Here is a 17217-nt window from a genome sequence, read left to right on the forward strand (position 1 = left end):
AAAATAATAACCACAGGGGGTTTTATAGAGGGTAGAATAAAAGGAGAGTATGATACCTACAGCAAGTGTTGTGATCTCAACTGCAATTTTTTTATTATTATTATTATACAGTATTTATATAGCGCCAAAGGGTATGCTCAGCGCTGTACAGTAGCAAGGGGGACAGAACATGAGACAAGACAGTAACAATACAATACACAAGAGGTTCGAGGGCCCTGCTCTTTCGAGCTTAGTTCTGCTTGTTTCCATTGCACAAGTTTTATTGGCAATCCATATTAGAGATGAGATAATAGTAAGCAAAGTAATAGAAAAGGCATATCATTGTGGAGAAGTGAGTTTGTGTTGGTAATATTAAGCACTATTTGGAGTAATTACAGCAGACTGTTAAGATGTTTTGCTAAAATGAGATGTTGGGATCAGAATTATGATAGATGGAACAAAGTAATTACAGCAGAAGCTATGAAAATGTAATGATAGTAGTAAAGTAAAGATAATCAGGGATGTGATAATGATAGATGAAACATTGTTTAAGAGCCATTCTTGGGAGGGAATAATACAGTCATAGCCAAAAATATTGGCACCCCTGCATTTCTGTCACATAACACACCACTTCACTCAAAAAATTGTTGAAATTACAAATGTTAAGGCATTCTCATGTTTATTTCTTTTGTTTGTATTGGTATGACACAATAAAGTGGAGAAACAAAAAGCCAAATCTGACACATTCCATGCAAAACTCCAAAAATGGACTGGACCAAATTATTCCAATGAAAAAAAGGGCATCCAAGAGGCTCTGGGACTTTGATATGAGATTGAACAAGGTAGAAGGAGGAAAAAAAACACTCAAAGCCCAGTGGCTCCGGCTACGCTGGTCACAATATGCAAGGCCACCCTACTGTGGGTGCTCCAGCAGGTAACCAGGAAAAAGTGTGCACATATGGAAGGAGCACCAGACCAGAAGATAGGAGTCCTAATTCATTTAATGATGTTATGTTAAAAGACAACCAACGTGTTTCAGGGGTCAGAAGAACTCCTCCTTCATCAGGGCTTCAGTTAAAAATGAGAACCTTGAGTGGACTAAAGTCTTTCCTGTTTGAAAATGTGCAGGGGAGCTGAATGCTGGAGTGGGATTCCTGACCAACAGTGTCTGCATCAGCAGTCAAACTAAGAAAACACTTAGCTTAGTTTGATTGCTAATGCAGACACTGCTGGTCACACTGCTGGTCAGGAATCCTACTCCAGCATTCAGCTCCCCTGCACATATTTAAACAGGAAAGACTTTCTTTGAGTCCATTCAAGATTCTCACTTTTAACTGAAGCCCTGATGAAGCGGGAGTTCCTTTGTATTTCAATGGTTTTTATTAATTAATAACAATTAACACAGGAGCAACAAATCACGCCCATGCAGGGGCTATCAATTGCACATAGAAGAAGTAGAAAATTAAAGAAATCAGTGCTCTAACACCAACAGGGCAAAAGATCGTCCACGCAGGGGCTATCAATGGCACTTAAATAACAAAACATAAATATAACACTGATAATAACTCAGACTAAAGGCAGCTATCCACTGCCACACCAAAAGCCGGAGTTCCTTTGACCCCCGAAACGTGTTGGCTGTCTTTTAACATAACATCTTTAAATTAATTTGGACTCTTATCTTCTGGTCTGGTGCTTCCATTTGTGTACAAAATTATTGGCACTCTCAATTTAATATGTGGTAGCACACCCCTTGGAAAAAATAACTGAGACCAATCACTTCCTGTAACCATCAATGAGTTTCTTCCACCTCTCTACTAGAATTTTGGACCACTCTTCTTTGGCCAACTGCTCCAGGTCTCTCAGATTGGAAGGGTTCCTTTTCCCAACTGCTGTTTTGAGATCTCTTCACCGGTGCTCTATGGGACTGAGATCTGGACTCATTGCTGGCCAGTTCAGTACTCTCCAGCACCTTGTCTTAAACCACTTCTGGGTTCTTTTTTGACGTGTGCTTTGGGTCATTGTCCTGCTGTAAGGCCCATGACCTCTGACAGAGACACAACTTTCTGACATTGGGCCCTGCATTGCACCCCAGAATTCTTTGGTAGTCTTCAGATTTCATAATGCCATGCACACGGTCAAGACATCCAGTGCCTGAAGCAGCAAAGCAACCCTAAAACGTCAGTGAACCTCCACTATGTTTGACTGTAGAGACTGTATTCTTTTCATTCTCTTCTGAAAGCAGTAGAATGATGGGCTTTACCAAAAAGCTGTAATTTTGTTTCGTCTGTCCACAGCACATTCTCCTAAAAGGCTTTTGGCTTCCTCAGGTAAGTTTTGACAAACTCCAATCTGGCTTTTTTATGTTTCTGTGTCAGCAGTGGGGTCCTCCTGGGTCTCCTACCATAGTGTCCCTTTTCAGATAGTGACCTATAATGTGAGCTGACACAGCTGTACTCTGTGCCTCAAGGTCAGCTTGAATTTGTCTGGAAGTTGATCGAAGTTCTTTATCCACCATTCGAACAATCCTTCATTGCAATCTTTGATCAAGTTTTTCTCTTTCGTCCAAGTCCAGGGAAATTAGGTACAGTGCCATGGGCTGTAAACTTCTTGACAATGTTGCGCACAGTGGCCACAGGAACATTAAGATCTGTTAATTGATACAGGTGAGTTTAATTACAAATTACAAGAGCATTACAAACTTGGAATACAATTATTTCTTACAGTTTTGAGAAGGTGCCAATCATTTTGTCCAGTCCATTTTGGGGGTTTTGCGTGCAATGTGTCAGATTTGGCTTTTTGTTTCTCGACTTTTTTTGTATCATACAATACAAAAAAATAAAAAATAAACATGAAAATGACTAAATATTTGTAATTGCAACAATTTTCTGGGTGAAGTGGTAGATCATCTGACAGAAATGCAGGGGTGCCAATATTTTTGGCCATGTCTGTAATTATAATATTGTAACAATAATAATGACAAGGTGAATTCTAATAGAAGAATCAGAGGAGAATGTTGTAATAATAATGAGTACAATATGAGCATTACAGAAGCAATACTGTCAATGTAAAATGATTAGTGCAAGCTTAAAATTTTTCTTTTAGAGCAAAATTTGTAGTTTCAGAAAAAAAATGTATCTGTTTTAATTGAGGCTGAATATGTCTTACTATTGTCTTCTATATAATCCAGGCTCTAGTGCTAGGAGAGCATATTGATCCAAAAGCAAGGCAGCTGCTCTGAGTGTAAGCAGCTGTCTCTCTACAGTGGTCCGATACAGGGGCGGACTGACAACTCATGGGGCCCCCAGGCAATAGGGGATCATGAGAGCCCTGTGTCCTCACCCACACCCATAAAAGCCTATGAAAAAGCCAAGGAAAGGTACCAGGGGCATCTCATGGGGCCCCCTGCTGACCCCAGGCCCTCGGGCAGTGCCTGAATGCTCGAATGGTCAGTCCGCCCCTGGTTTGATACTCCCCCCTCCCCTGCTAACTCATTCCAATAGACCTGCAGTCAGCAAGCTCATGCTCCCTGCTAATTGCAAAGCTTTAAGGGCCAGTTCACACCATGGCCACGCATGACTTGCAGGAACGAGATTCAAACTGCATACAAAAAGCACTCCATTTGCGATCTAGAAGGGTGTAATTCCAACCTAATGACATCCTAAAGATAGGTTCCAAATGCAGTGCGTCTGCCCGCACCAGATTGCATGGTACTTTTGTACCATACGATCTGGTTGCAGTGCGTTTTTAAAAAGCAGTGCATGTGCTAGTGCATGGGGTGGTGCAGTTCAGTACTATTTCGCCCATTCAAAATGAATGGGCTGAAATTGCACTGCACAGAACAGCATGTGGATTGCACAGGAACGAATAACTGGCATGGTATGAGCCGACCCTATGTCTGATGTAAGCTGGCCATACATGGATCGAAATGCTGAACTGGATGAATATTGATCCATGTATTAAAAGATCATAAATTCATGATCCATGGCCATTCCAGTTTATGAGAAGCCAGCTTTAGTTGGGGTGAATCAATGCAGAGAGATGGCTGCTTACTCACAGAGAGCAGTGCTGAAGATTCTGTGCCACCTCTGTCTACATGCATTCCAGCAATGGCTGCCTTGCATTGCTCAGTGTTGGATTTCTGATGATGACAATAGTGTCGCCTCTATGGTAGTGCTCTATAAAACCACAGCTTGGGGTTCCCCAGGGCGCAGAGTCTAAGCCCCAGCCTGCTTGTTCACCAGGGCCCCTGATGGTGGGGATGGACTTGGAGCTGGCTGGAACCAGGTCGCAGCCCCCAGGTATGCCCAGCTGCGGTAGAGGAGACCGCTAGCAGGAGCAGGGTACAATGGGAGTAGGACACAGGAGATCCAGTAGGCAAGCCAAGATCAGTACACAGATATACAATAATAGATACACAGGAGCTCTCCAACAACAACCATTGCTCAGGCAATGTGGCCTAGTCTGAGCACAACTTAAATAGGAAGGCAGACAAGGTGGTGGGACAGGAAGTGATGGAAGGGAAGGACATAAAACCCAGGGAAAAGCAGATGATGCCCTTAGGTGAGCACAGAGAAACACATGTGAAGGAACAAGAACAGCAAGTAGGTAAGACTAAGGGCTTGTTCACACTTGACTGTTTTACCATTGGTCCGGCGTTTTTTAACGCTCGGCAAATGCCACATGCGCGGTTCAGCGGCGGATGCTAGCCGTTTGCCGAGCATTAAAAACGCCCTACAAACACCTTTAATGAAGTTTTAATGGTGTTGCCACTGCGCAAATGCCCCGCAACCGCACCGCAAATGCCGGCCGGGCGTTTGCGGAGCGGCACCATAGACTAGAATAGGAGGCTTCAACGCCTCCTGACTCGACCAGAGGCGTCAGTTTTGCTGCGACGCTAACGCTCCCGTTAGAACAGCACCATGTGCTGCAATGTGCAGAATTGTCCGAGGCTTTTGGGAAACAGTAAAAACGCTTCCCAAACGCCTTTCTGCCGCCTGCACACAACACTAGTGTGAACGTAGCCTAACAAACAAGAGGCTGCAGGCTAACTTGTGACAAATAGTAGACCATACCTGTCTAAAGTGTGTTGAAATTATATCCTATAAAAGCCTATGTGACGGGGACAATGCAGGACCACAACTGAGAGACAAGGTGAAAGGATCAGTTCCTGTCTGTAGCCCAAAATGTCCTCAAATATTTTAACCTTCTGGACGCAGGAGAAATAAAGCTCCAGACAGCGAAGTGTACAAGCTAAATCTCTGAAAGTTTAATGCATGCAACCAGTTTATAAAAAATCAGAACAACCAATGAAATATTCTACTCTTACCAAAGAAGATAGTAACTACAAATGGCTGAGGACCACCATATAAAGTAGTTCAGTTTATAGAGAATAGAAACTAAAATCATGAAATGAGAGAGAATTTACAAGTGAAACTCAAAAACAAAACTAACTGTTTACACATCTAAAATGGAGGCATTATACCAAATGGATGCCAGTTAATAAGAGATATTTCCTTACACAAGGATAGAGTATTTACAGTGCCTGAACAAGGATCTTCATGCCAGGATCACCAAACTTTTTTTATTGAAAGCTGCAGATTTCCAAATATTTCAAATGACTTCTGAAATTACATGAAGATATTAAAGCTTACATTAAACTTTATTGATTGGATACAAATACGTGAATCATCTCCCTGACCCTGAGGTTGTGATAAGAATGGGGCTGATATTGAAGGATATAATAACGACTGAAAGAAGACTGAAAGGCTCAATAAGGACTGGCACTAGTGACAAAGATAACAATGATCTGAGTGAAATGGTTGGGTTGTACAAATGATTAGTGAATATATGTGAGATGCTAAGACAGGGCTTGAAATTTCTGCTCGCCAATGGCGAGTGGAAATTATGGTGGGGGCGAGTGTGTCCCCCAGGCTCAGAGCTCAGACTGGATCTATCATTGGCACTGGGAGCCGTCAGACTGCTCAATAGCTGAGCGCAATGAAAGCAAAGGAAGAAGTGTGTGCTGTGCTCTCTTTCTCCCCCTAGAGTGCAGTACCCAGCTCTGTGAGTGAACAACGAAGTACTGCAACTTTTTATAGGGGTGTGTATGTACGTGTGTGTTTGTGTATGCATGTACATGTGTCTGTGTGTATGTACATGAGTCTATCTGTAAATGTGTCTGTGTGTATGTACATGTATGTAAATGTCTGTGTGTGCGCGTGTCTGTGCGTGCGTGTACGCATGTCTGTGCGTGCATGTACAGGTGTCTCTGTGTGTTTTGTTGGTGGTTAGTAACTCTTAAGGCCTGGCTAGTAGCTCAGGACTTGAAATTTTAAGCCCTGTGCTAAGATATATAACAGGCACAGCATCATTATGCTATATCAGCTTTCCCCAATGAGGGTTCTGTGGAGCCCTAGTGTTCCTCCAGAGCTTTCTAGGGGTTCCTTGAGCTGTGAGCAGTGGTAGTTCTTGATGTCCCTCCTACAATGACCTTCAATTGTAGGGGGCAGTTGTCGACTGACATCCAATGTAAAGGTTCACTACTACACTGACCAGCAATGGACCACTAGCATAAGCTGGCACTTCTCCACTGATCTCTAATGTAAGGTGACACTACAGTTTTCACATTCTGATTTTTTTCTACCAATTATTATGATTCATTTCTTTTCATGGTTATTGATGAAAGTCATTTAGTCATGTACAGCAAGCTGTGTCATAAAATGTATGTTAAAGGATTATTATTATTATACAGCACAGGTGTCAAACTGGCAGCCCCCCAGCGGTTGCCAAACTACAAGTCCCATGAGGCATTGCAAGACTGTTACAAGCATGACTCCCTAAGGCAGAGGCATGATGGGACTTGTAGTTTCACAACAGCTGGGGGGCCGCCAGTTTGACGCCGCTGTTTTACAGGATTTATATAGCGCCAACAGTTTGCTCAGTGCTTTACAATATAATGGGAGACAATACAGCAACAATACAATTCAATACAAGAGGGTTAGGAGGGCCCTGCTCCTTGGAGCTTACAATCTAAGAGGGAGGGGCTGGTGGCACAAAAAGTAATAATTGTGGGGGATGAACTGATTGGAGAAATAGAAGATTCGGTTATTAGCTGAAGGCAGGATAGGCTTCCCTGAAGAGATACGTTTTCAGGGATCTCCTAAAAGTGGGCAGAGTAGCCGATAGTTGGATAGATTGGGGTAGAGTGTTCCAGAGGATGGGGGTGGCTCTGGAGAAGTGCTGGAGACGAGCATCGGAGGAGGAGACAAGGGAGCAGGAGGTCGTGCGAGGAGCGTAGAGGATGGTTTGGGTGATATTTGGAGACGAGATTGGTGATGTGATTTGGGGCAGAGTTATAAATGGCTTTATATGTTATTGTTAATGTTTTGAATTCTATTTGTTGGGCAATGGGAAGCCAGCCAACATTTTCAGCAAATACCCGTTATCTTGCCAGAAATGCTGTGTCTTTGTCAATTCCTGTGAGCGGCTGTGAAGAAAATAGCTATCTTCCACAAACCACCAATTGCCCTGTACCCCATATAATGGAGATGAAGAGATATCAGGAGAGCAGCTTAGCGTGACAACTATGGTTCCCTTCGTAGATGAAGTGGAGAGGTAGTGTAGCCACCCAGGGACAGGAAGTGTGTTTTTATACAGAATTGTCAGATGAGAATAAAGCAAAAGAAGCTGGAAAAAAAGAAAACCATTGCTGCTACCACTGCAGTAGTCTGCAATATATTACATTTTTGGCATTGGGTTTAGATACGCTTTAAATTCTTTAGTTACACAGCCCATTATTTGTTATTTCTTTATTCCTGTATCTACAATTTACTCATCATTCTAATATACCATGAACTGTAGATATAAGTTTTCACAGGAGTTTCCTAGGAGCTGAAAATCATTCCAAGGGTTTGTCCAGGATAAATAAGGTGAGAGAGGATGTGTTCTATAGTAGCCAAATCTTTCAGTGCCCATTTTTGATGGTCATTCTGTCTTCTTCCCCTGCAGGTCGGCACGATTCCACACCTCTGTGTGCTTGAACGGGACCCACTCTGCCAGTCGCATCAAGCAGGAGGGTCTCTGTGACTTCTCACACCTCTCCTCGCCCTCTCGCCTGTCGGGTATCTCAGACCTAAGGGCGGCTCTCATTCCTGACAATGCTTTGCCACAAAATGGACTTAAAAACCGTCTGTCATCGTACTTTTTAGACTCGGTGCACGGTACCTTTTCAGGCTCTGAGACAGGCAGAAGCAATTCTCCATCTGCTCGCTTCCAGTCTGCAGGGAGAAGTGGATGCTCCCGAGATAGCGTTGAAATTGTGGGAATTATTCATTCTTCGAACACCTCGCTGCCCTCCTACATGAACAAGGTTTGTGTGTCACCAACAAGGGTCCTTTTTAGTTCTGGAAGTGTCCCTATCAGCAGCCCACCGAAAGCTTCACTGCCAGAAGGTCTTTGTGGGTCTCCATCTTCTGCTTTGGGTATCCTTCCTAGTTCTGATGAGGGTGAGCTGAAACCCCCACAAAAGGTACACATACCCTGCTCAGGGGTCACCACCAACCTCCACCTCAACACCACCCCTAATAACTGTAGTAAGCTCAATTTCCTAAAGCAAGAACCGGAGGATAGCTATCAGCAGGGGCTTTTATCACCCCTCCATCTTCACTCAGTAATGTCCCCCAAGGCGCTAACCAATGAACAGGACAAGTTTGGTGGAGAAGGGATACAACTGTGTCGTTGGATAGACTGCAGTGCTTTGTATGAGCAGCAGGAGGAGCTGGTGAGACACATTGAAAAGACACATATTGACCAGCGTACAGGAGAAGATTTCACATGCTTCTGGGCTGGCTGTCCAAGACGATTTAAGCCTTTCAATGCTCGTTACAAGTTGCTCATTCACATGAGAGTTCACTCTGGGGAGAAACCAAACAAGTGTATGGTGAGTACACATATATTCAGTCAAATATGCTTTAAAGTACATGTAGTTAACAAGGACCTTCATGGCAGGATCAGCAGGTGTTCATTAATGAAAGCTGTATATTAAAAAAAAAATTAAAAATGACATTAACCTGCCCAGCTGAGCAATTATACTATGTGAGCGGGTGCCAGCACAGAGAGGGAGATGGCAATGTTACAGCCAATCAGAGAATGCTATGTATTCACTGGTAAAATGCAAAGCATTCTGTGAATGGTACCTGTGCTAAGCGGTCAACCTCCAATATTCACAATGCAGAGGGCCAGCTGCTCAGTATGGGACCCAGAAGTTAGTGGAGAACACTGGAGTAGTGATGTCTACTTCAGTCATTTCTATCTCCAGAAGGATCTCACAGGTATAGTGTATATATACTTACATTGGTCCAGATTGGACCTATGCATAAAATATCCTGGAATTCCTATTTAAGAAAACTTTACTGAAGATCCTTACCTACTTTTAGACTTTAGAACCTAAAACAGACTGTTCTGTGCAAACTAAAGTAGTGGGGGTGCTAAGTGGGATGGCTTGTCAAATATAAACACATGAACTTTTTAAAATTATTGCTAGACACACATTCTCTTTCATTTAAAGGGTAACTCCACTTTCATGGGAAAAAAAATTAGCAAATAAAAAAAATAAGATCGCGTATACAACTGCGACTCAAGTCATATTGTAATTAATTGCTGATTCACATATATGTGGATTGGATGCAGTTTAAACTGCATCCAATCCGCATGACATGTGAAAAGACATTGCTTCCTATGGTGCCTGTTCACATATGTCTGGTGCACTGAAGGTGAGGATTCAGGGTGGTTTGAAAAAGAGTCCTGTCCGATTTCTGAGCAGTGCGGTCCGGTTCAGGTGCAAATTACAGGCTATTGACTTAGTCTATGTTGGTAGCGGCTCTGAGGAAGAAACATCACCTCGAAATGCGTCAGAAATTTGGAGGTCTATAGTCCCCAACCAAACACCTTCCAGGGAGATTGGACCTTGCTGTATTTCTTATGATGATCCTTTGTGAGTATATCACAATTTATACAGTAAACCAATTTTTAAAGGTAATGCACTAGGCCTGTGCGCCCTTTGTCTTTTTGCATGCAGTTAATTTGGATTTCCCTGGTCCATTGAGGGCAGCAAGGTGTGTATTCCATAGGCTATCCATGTATGGTTAGTCACTGCGGAGTCCATCATCCAGTGCAGGAGTACAAAATTTTTTTCTTCTAATCCTGTCCTGAACCTGATGTAAATGACCTGAGCTTCAATCCACATCACACATGTATGAATCTGCTCTGAATGTTTTTAAAAATTACCTTTCCCTTTCAATCTGCAAAGCTGTGATTTTCTGTAAAATTCAATACAATATGGGTACCTGGAGGTGATCTGTATACAGACTGTGTACAGAACGCCCCCGAAAATGTAATTTCCTGCATGTGTGATTGGCTTACTGATTTTCCCAGAAGTCTGCACTAAGATACAAGTCAGATTTTTGGCATCTCCTGCAGAAAAAATGTCATTTTTGATAAAATACTCCCTATGGGCTAGGTTCACACCTATGCAGTTTGTGTTTGATCCGTTTTTGCAGTGCTTTTGCACATGTGTATTTTCACTGTTTTTGATGCGTTTTTTCCAACTTGCTGCTGGGCAGATTAAACGTAAAACGCCTAAAAAATGCATCATAAATGCATAAAAAAATACACTACATGCTTTTCTGCAGGGTCTCAGTTGAAGTCTATAGAACAAAAAAAGCAACATTTTGCAATTAAAAAGGTCCCTGATCCTTTCCAAAAAATGCATCGGATGAAAACGCAGCGATGTGATCCTGTCCCATAGGAAATCATGTTCAGTGGACTGCTGTGAGTTTCTGCAAAATGCAATGGACAACACATAGGTGTGAAACTAGACTAAGCCCTGGTTCACAAATATGTGGCCATACGGGCTGTGTTTTGCGCAGGAACGGACTCTCGTGCCCCGCGACGCGCAGGGAAGAAGTCCCTGCACTTCTGAAAACGCAGCCAGCATGGGAACCCCGGTTCCCAGTACGGTTGCATTTTCCAGTGCGGGCGGCGTGCCATTAGAACTAATGGCACCCGCCCGCAGGTCCACATTTCTCTGTGCGGGTGGTGCGGTTGCACTGATTTTCATGCGGATCCCACACACATATGTGAACCAAGCCTTAAGGGATGCAGAACTTGCAATTTTCCTCATTAGTGCCCTGCAGGTACAGCAGCTGATTCATGATCAGTCACCTCCATACAGATTCATTCTGCACATGGACACAGACACACAAACAGCTATTTCTTCAAAATAACAAAACGGAGGTTTGTTAAAATCCTTACAATGTACCAGGGGCGGACTGACAACTCATGGGGCTCCCGGGCAATAGGGGATCATGGGGCCCCTGTGTCCTTGCCCAAACTCAAAAAAGCCTATGAAAAAGGTACCAGGGCATCTCATGGGGCCCCCTACTGACCCCGGGCCCTCGGGCAGTGCCCAAGTTTCCAAATGGTCAATCCGCCCCTGCAATGTACATACAGTCAGGTCCATAAATATTGGGACATCGACACAATTCTAACATTTTTGGCTCTATACACCACCACAATGGATTTGAAATGAAACTAACAAGATGTGCTTTAACTGCAGACTGTCAGCTTTAATTTGAGGGTATTTACATCCAAATCTGGTGAACGGTGTAGGAATTACAACAGTTTGCATATGTGCCTCCCACTTGTTAAGGGACCAAAAGTATTGGGACAGAATAATAATCATAAATCAAACTTTCACTTTTTATTACTTGGTTGCAAATCCTTTGCAGTCAATTACAGCCTGAAGTCTGGAACGCATAGACATCACCAGACGCTGGGTTTCATCCCTGGTGATGCTCTGCCAGGCCTCTACTGCAACTGTCTTCAGTTCCTGCTTGTTCTTGGGGCATTTTCCCTTCAGTTTTGTCTTCAGCAAGTGAAATGCATGCTCAATCGGATTCAGGTCAGGTGATTGACTTGGCCATTGCATACATTCCACTTCTTTCCCTTAAAAAACTCTTTGGTTGCTTTTGCAGTCTGCTTTGGGTCATTGTCCATCTGCACTGTGAAGCGGCGTCCAATGAGTTCTGAAGCATTTGGCTGAATATGAGCAGATAATATTGCCCGAAACACTTCAGAATTCATCCGGCTGCTTTTGTCAGCAGTCACATCATCGATAAATACAAGAGAAACAGTTCCATTGGCAGCCATACATGCCCACGCCATGACACTACCACCACCATGCTTCACTGATGAGGTGGTATGCTTAGGATCATGAGCAGTTCCTTTCCTTCTCCATACTCTTCTCTTCCCATCACTCTGGTACAAGTTGATCTCGGTCTCATCTGTCCATAGGATGTTGTTCCAGAACTGTGAAGGCTTTTGTAGATGTCGTTTGGCAACCTCTAATCTGGCCTTCCTGTTTTTGAGGCTCACCAATGGTTTCCATCTTGTGGTGAACCCTCTGTATTCACTCTGGTGAAGTCTTCTCTTGATTGTTGACTTTGACACACATACACCTACCTCCTGGAGAGTGTTCTTGATCTGGCCAACTGTTGTGAAGGGTGTTTTCTTCACCAGGGAAAGAATTCTTCGGTCATCCACCACAGTTGTTTTCTGTGGTCTTCCGGGTCTTTTGGTGTTGCTGAGCTCACCGGTGCGTTCCTTCTTTTTGAGAATGCTCCAAACAGTTGTTTTGGCCACGCCTAATGTTTTTGCTATCTCTCTGATGGGTTTGTTTTGTTTTTTCAGCCTAATGATGGCTTGCTTCACTGATAGTGACAGCTCTTTGGATCTCATCTTGAGAGTTGACAGCAACAGATTCCAAATGCAAATAGCACACTTGAAATGAACTCTGGACCTTTTATCTGCTCATTGTAATTGGGATAATGAGGGAATAACACACACCTGGCCATGGAACAGCTGAGAAACCAATTGTCCCATTACTTTTGGTCCCTTAACAAGTGGTAAGCACATATGCAAACTGTTGTAATTCCTACACCGTTCACCTGATTTGGATGTAAATACCCTCAAATTAAAGCTGACAGTCTGCAGTTAAAGCACATCTTGTTTGTTTCATTTCAAATCCATTGTGGTGGTGTATAGAGCCAAAAATGTTAGAATTGTGTCGATGTCCCAATATTTATGGACCTGACTGTAGATCACCCAGACGGGAATGGTTTTTTTTTTTTTCTCAATGGGTTCGATGGACAGCAAACATTTGTGCATCTGTCTCTAGTACGGTGCCATTTTAATTATCACAATAAATAGTCCTGAGCACAATCTGAGGCAGAAGACATCCTTCCAAATGACAGACATATTATGTGTTTTAATAGACAAAGGAATTTGGGCAACTTGAAAACAGGAAACAAATGAGACATTTATATTGTAAAGAAGCTGTCTTATAAAATGCCAGATAATCCTTTTATGATAGTCCTACAAAGTGATCCGAAGGTAAGCCCAGTGGTAACAGCACATCCTTTCATCTGCTGTCAATTATGACCCTCCTCCCCATCATCTGTCTACACAAGGATTCCCTTGCTGGTCCGTAGCATCCAGATCCCTCCGCTCGTCTCCCCCTAAATATTACTATTAAGCCGGGCTCTGCTCTATGGCCTACTTGAGACGTTCGGTAGTAAGAGGAAGCCGTCTAATCTCCCTGCAATATCCTGTTATGTTTCATACTTAGTGTGTGTTGTTTTAGTTTTATTGCATTGGAGGTTTATCTGCATAATAATCAGAAAAAGGTCCAAGTATAATAATGAGGCAATGCCTTCAAGACCTTCACGTTTGAAGATTAATTTTCCTGCTTTCTTAGATTCAATGTTCCAGACAAATGGAATTTTGATTGTCTGAGACAGCAGAAATAAGTGAACTTAATAGGCTTGTGTATGGAAATGGAGTAATGGCCATTGCCCTGGCAGTGCCTGCTGCAACATTCAGCTTTCGAGTCTATGAATGAAAAGTGGCGGTTTGTTTTCCATATGGACTGCTTTGTTGGGGTTAAGCCGGGCATAGACAGAATTGATCAACTTAGGTACAACCAACCTGTCAGGCTTTACATGCGAATATTACTAGCGGCTATTATAGTCACTAGCAGTAATCATTGTGTTCTCCCCTTGTCCCACCGCCGGGAGAACGCAATGGCTCCACGGGTGGAATTCCTCCAACACTGACTGCATTGATGGGTGGATCAAGTAATTTTCCGTCTATAGCCAGCTCTACTCTGTCAAACAGTGATCTATAGACATGACAATCCAAGAAACAACAACACCAGCAGGCAAACGGTATGATCTGTGGAACTTTCACCTGCTGCTATGTGCTGTGAAATGTCAATTGGTACAAGCAGGGCTGCTGTTAGTAACAACGGGGCCCCACACAGCCAACCTGACAGCCCCCCCCAAAAAAAACCCACTGTACTATGATTCAGTCATGAATGAACACAGTGCGTAATCGGTTCCATTTGTGTTCATTCAGGAAAGATAGGGGCTGGTAAATGTGACATTTTTACCAGACCCTTCCCCCACTCTCCATTCTGAAGGGTCCTAATGTGTGCTTGTATCTGCTGGCGGGAAGCAGAGGAGGGAAGCAGCACTTGGGGGGAGGTGGCACTCGGATGCCTGAGCAGCGGGGAATGATGTACAGGGATGGTTATGGGTGCGGTGGGGGGGCAATTACTGGAACCAATCCTCTGTATGAAGAGGAGAAGAAGCCAGCTTTCAGCTGCTGCAAAGGGAGCCATACAGGGGATCTATGGTTCCAGTAATTGCCCCCTCACTGTGCTGACCACTCTCCCTGTCTACATCCAATTCACCCAGCTGCCTGGCCCCCACTGCTGGCCCGGCCCTATACAGGAGGACTGGTGGTACCCCCTTATCCACGGCCCTGGGTACAAGGCATTGCACTGTTTTTGTTTTTTTTTGTTTGTTTGTCTTTTTTTGTTTTTTCTTTATTTAAAACTTCTATGACTAAGCCCTGTGGGGCTTGTGGGGCATGGCCCAGGAGGAGCTGGGCTGAAGCCGCTGTCACTTGTCTACACCAGAGATTTTGTGCAGCATTTGGACTTTCTTCTCGCTTTAGTGTGCATTTTGAACCGGGACAGGCTCTTTTCTTGTCAGCACCCTCTTAGTGTGAGTCACTGGAAACAATAGGATTGGGGACCTGGAGCAATGCCCAAAGCTTCTTGTTTAACCACTTGCCCTACATTTTACTGCAAGCGGCTTGTATAGACACAATGACGTACCTGTACATCAGCAGTGGCTTCTGGGTTCAGGGCCCCCAGCCGACTCCCACTCTGTCCAATCTAATTTGTCAGTGGGTTTCTGCCAATGATTCATGGCTGAGACCTCCGGATCGGCTGTGTCCAATCACAGCCCAGAGCCCTGTGTTGACAACACTGTACAGAGGGAAGAATCTGTTTGTTTCTGCTCCCTGCAAAACAGGGAGAAGGAACAAACAGATACAGTGCCTTGAAAAAGTATTCGTACCCCTTGAAATTTTCCACATTTTGTCATGTTACAACCAAAAATGTAAATGTATAAAATTTTGAAAACCATTTATTTTCCTTCCACTTTACAATTATGTGCCATTTTGTGTTGGTCTATCACATAAAATCCCAATAAATACATTTACATTTTTGGTTTGTTGATCTCCTGATTTGGGACTTTAACCCATTTTCATTTGGCGGCCCATTCCATACATGTCTGTCAACCAGTTTGGGTCCCTAAATACAAAATGGTGTGTTGGTGATATCTTGGATTGGGACCAATTTGGATCCCAACCCATAGCTAAAAAAAGTATACATTCCTAGATGAACACTACTGTTTTATGCCCGTAATTTTGGACAATTTCCTTTACGCTTCTTTCACATTTGCATTAATGCTTATAGGCAGTATAGCAGCAGCTGACAGGCACTACTTCCTCCTCCTGATGCTGAATAGCAATTGTACATTGTGTGCAGCAACTTAACATTTTTGTTATCGTTTACTGACAATATTAAACTGCTATAAGAGTTGAGGTCCACAATGCTGTTTTGCGTGTTGTCACAGAAGTTTATCTTGAATTAACCATCTTGGGCTTTATTATACCAAATTAGGGTTGCTTAGCAGTATATTTTAGAAAAGAAAATAATGCTGCTCAGCTGCCCTAATTGAGTTTTCATTTTTTATTATAGTGCTTATTGATCTCTAGGGTTTAGCTCAGGACGCTCCCGGAGTTCCTGAATTTTATAACAGTTTTTCTTAAGCTGGCCATACACATATAGATTTTTGGCCTTTGGGCTGAACAAAATATATTTAACAGATACCTCCATTTGCCATTAGAGATGAGCGAATCGAACCTGGCGAAGTGGAATTCGTTTCGAATTTCAGGAAAAATTCGATTCGCATCGAATCCGAATTTTAGCAAACTTCGGGTGCACGAATCGAATTTTTCCCGATCAGCCGGCAAAAGTGTCACTGCAGAGAGCTCCGCTATTTCTGACAGTTCTGACAGTTCATTTACAGCGGTTGAAACATTGTATCTATTTGTTTCCATTTAGGATACAGATGTTTTTATTCGGAAATAAATAGATACAATGTTTCAACCGCTGTAAATGTGAAGGAACTGTCAGAGAACTGTCAGAAATAGCGGAGCTCTCTGCAGATACACTTTTTGCTGTACTGGAATACTTCTTCTTTTCATTCTTCTTCTTTTCATTCTTCTTTTCATTCTTCTTCTTTTCATTCTTCTTCTTCTTCTTTTCATTCTTCTTCTTCTTCTTTTCATTCTTCTTTTCATTCTTCTTCTTCTTCTTTTCATTCTTCTTCTTCTTCTTTTCATTCTTCTTCTTCTTCTTTTCATTCTTCTTTTCATTCTTTTCATTCTTCTTTTCATTCTTCTTCTTCTTCTTCTTCTTTTCATTCTTCTTCTTCTTTTCATTCTTCTTTTCATTCTTCTTCTTCTTCTTCTTCTTTTCATTCTTCTTCTTCTTCTTCTTTTCATTCTTCTTCTTCTTTTCATTCTTCTTCTTCTTCTTCTTTTCATTCTTCTTTTCATTCTTTTCATTCTTCTTCTTTTCATTCTTCTTTTCATTCTTCTTCTTTTCATTCTTCTTTTCATTCTTCTTCTTCTTCTTCTTCTTCTTCTTCTTTTCATTCTTTTCATTCTTCTTCTTCTTCTTTTCATTCTTCTTTTCATTCTTCTTCTTCTTCTTTTCATTCTTCTTTTCATTCTTCTTCTTCTTCTTCTTCTTTTCTTTCTTCT

The 17217-nt window shown here is 42.7% G+C and overlaps 1 protein-coding gene across 1 annotated transcript in view; it reads left to right on the forward strand.

Annotated features, from left to right (window-relative positions):
* Positions 1–17217, forward strand: part of GLIS1 (GLIS family zinc finger 1) — a 205081-nt gene that overhangs the window by 112907 nt on the left and 74957 nt on the right. The window contains exon 4 of the mRNA XM_089666627.1: positions 7987–8917. Within this exon, the coding sequence (XP_089522753.1) occupies positions 7987–8917 (931 nt within the window). The remainder of the gene's footprint in view (positions 1–7986; positions 8918–17217) is intronic.

Source organism: Staurois parvus, unplaced genomic scaffold (assembly GCF_062004578.1).
Source record: "Staurois parvus isolate SC_StPar_1 unplaced genomic scaffold, SC_StPar_1.0 ptg002753l, whole genome shotgun sequence".
In the NCBI taxonomy this organism is placed as follows: domain Eukaryota; kingdom Metazoa; phylum Chordata; class Amphibia; order Anura; family Ranidae; genus Staurois; species Staurois parvus.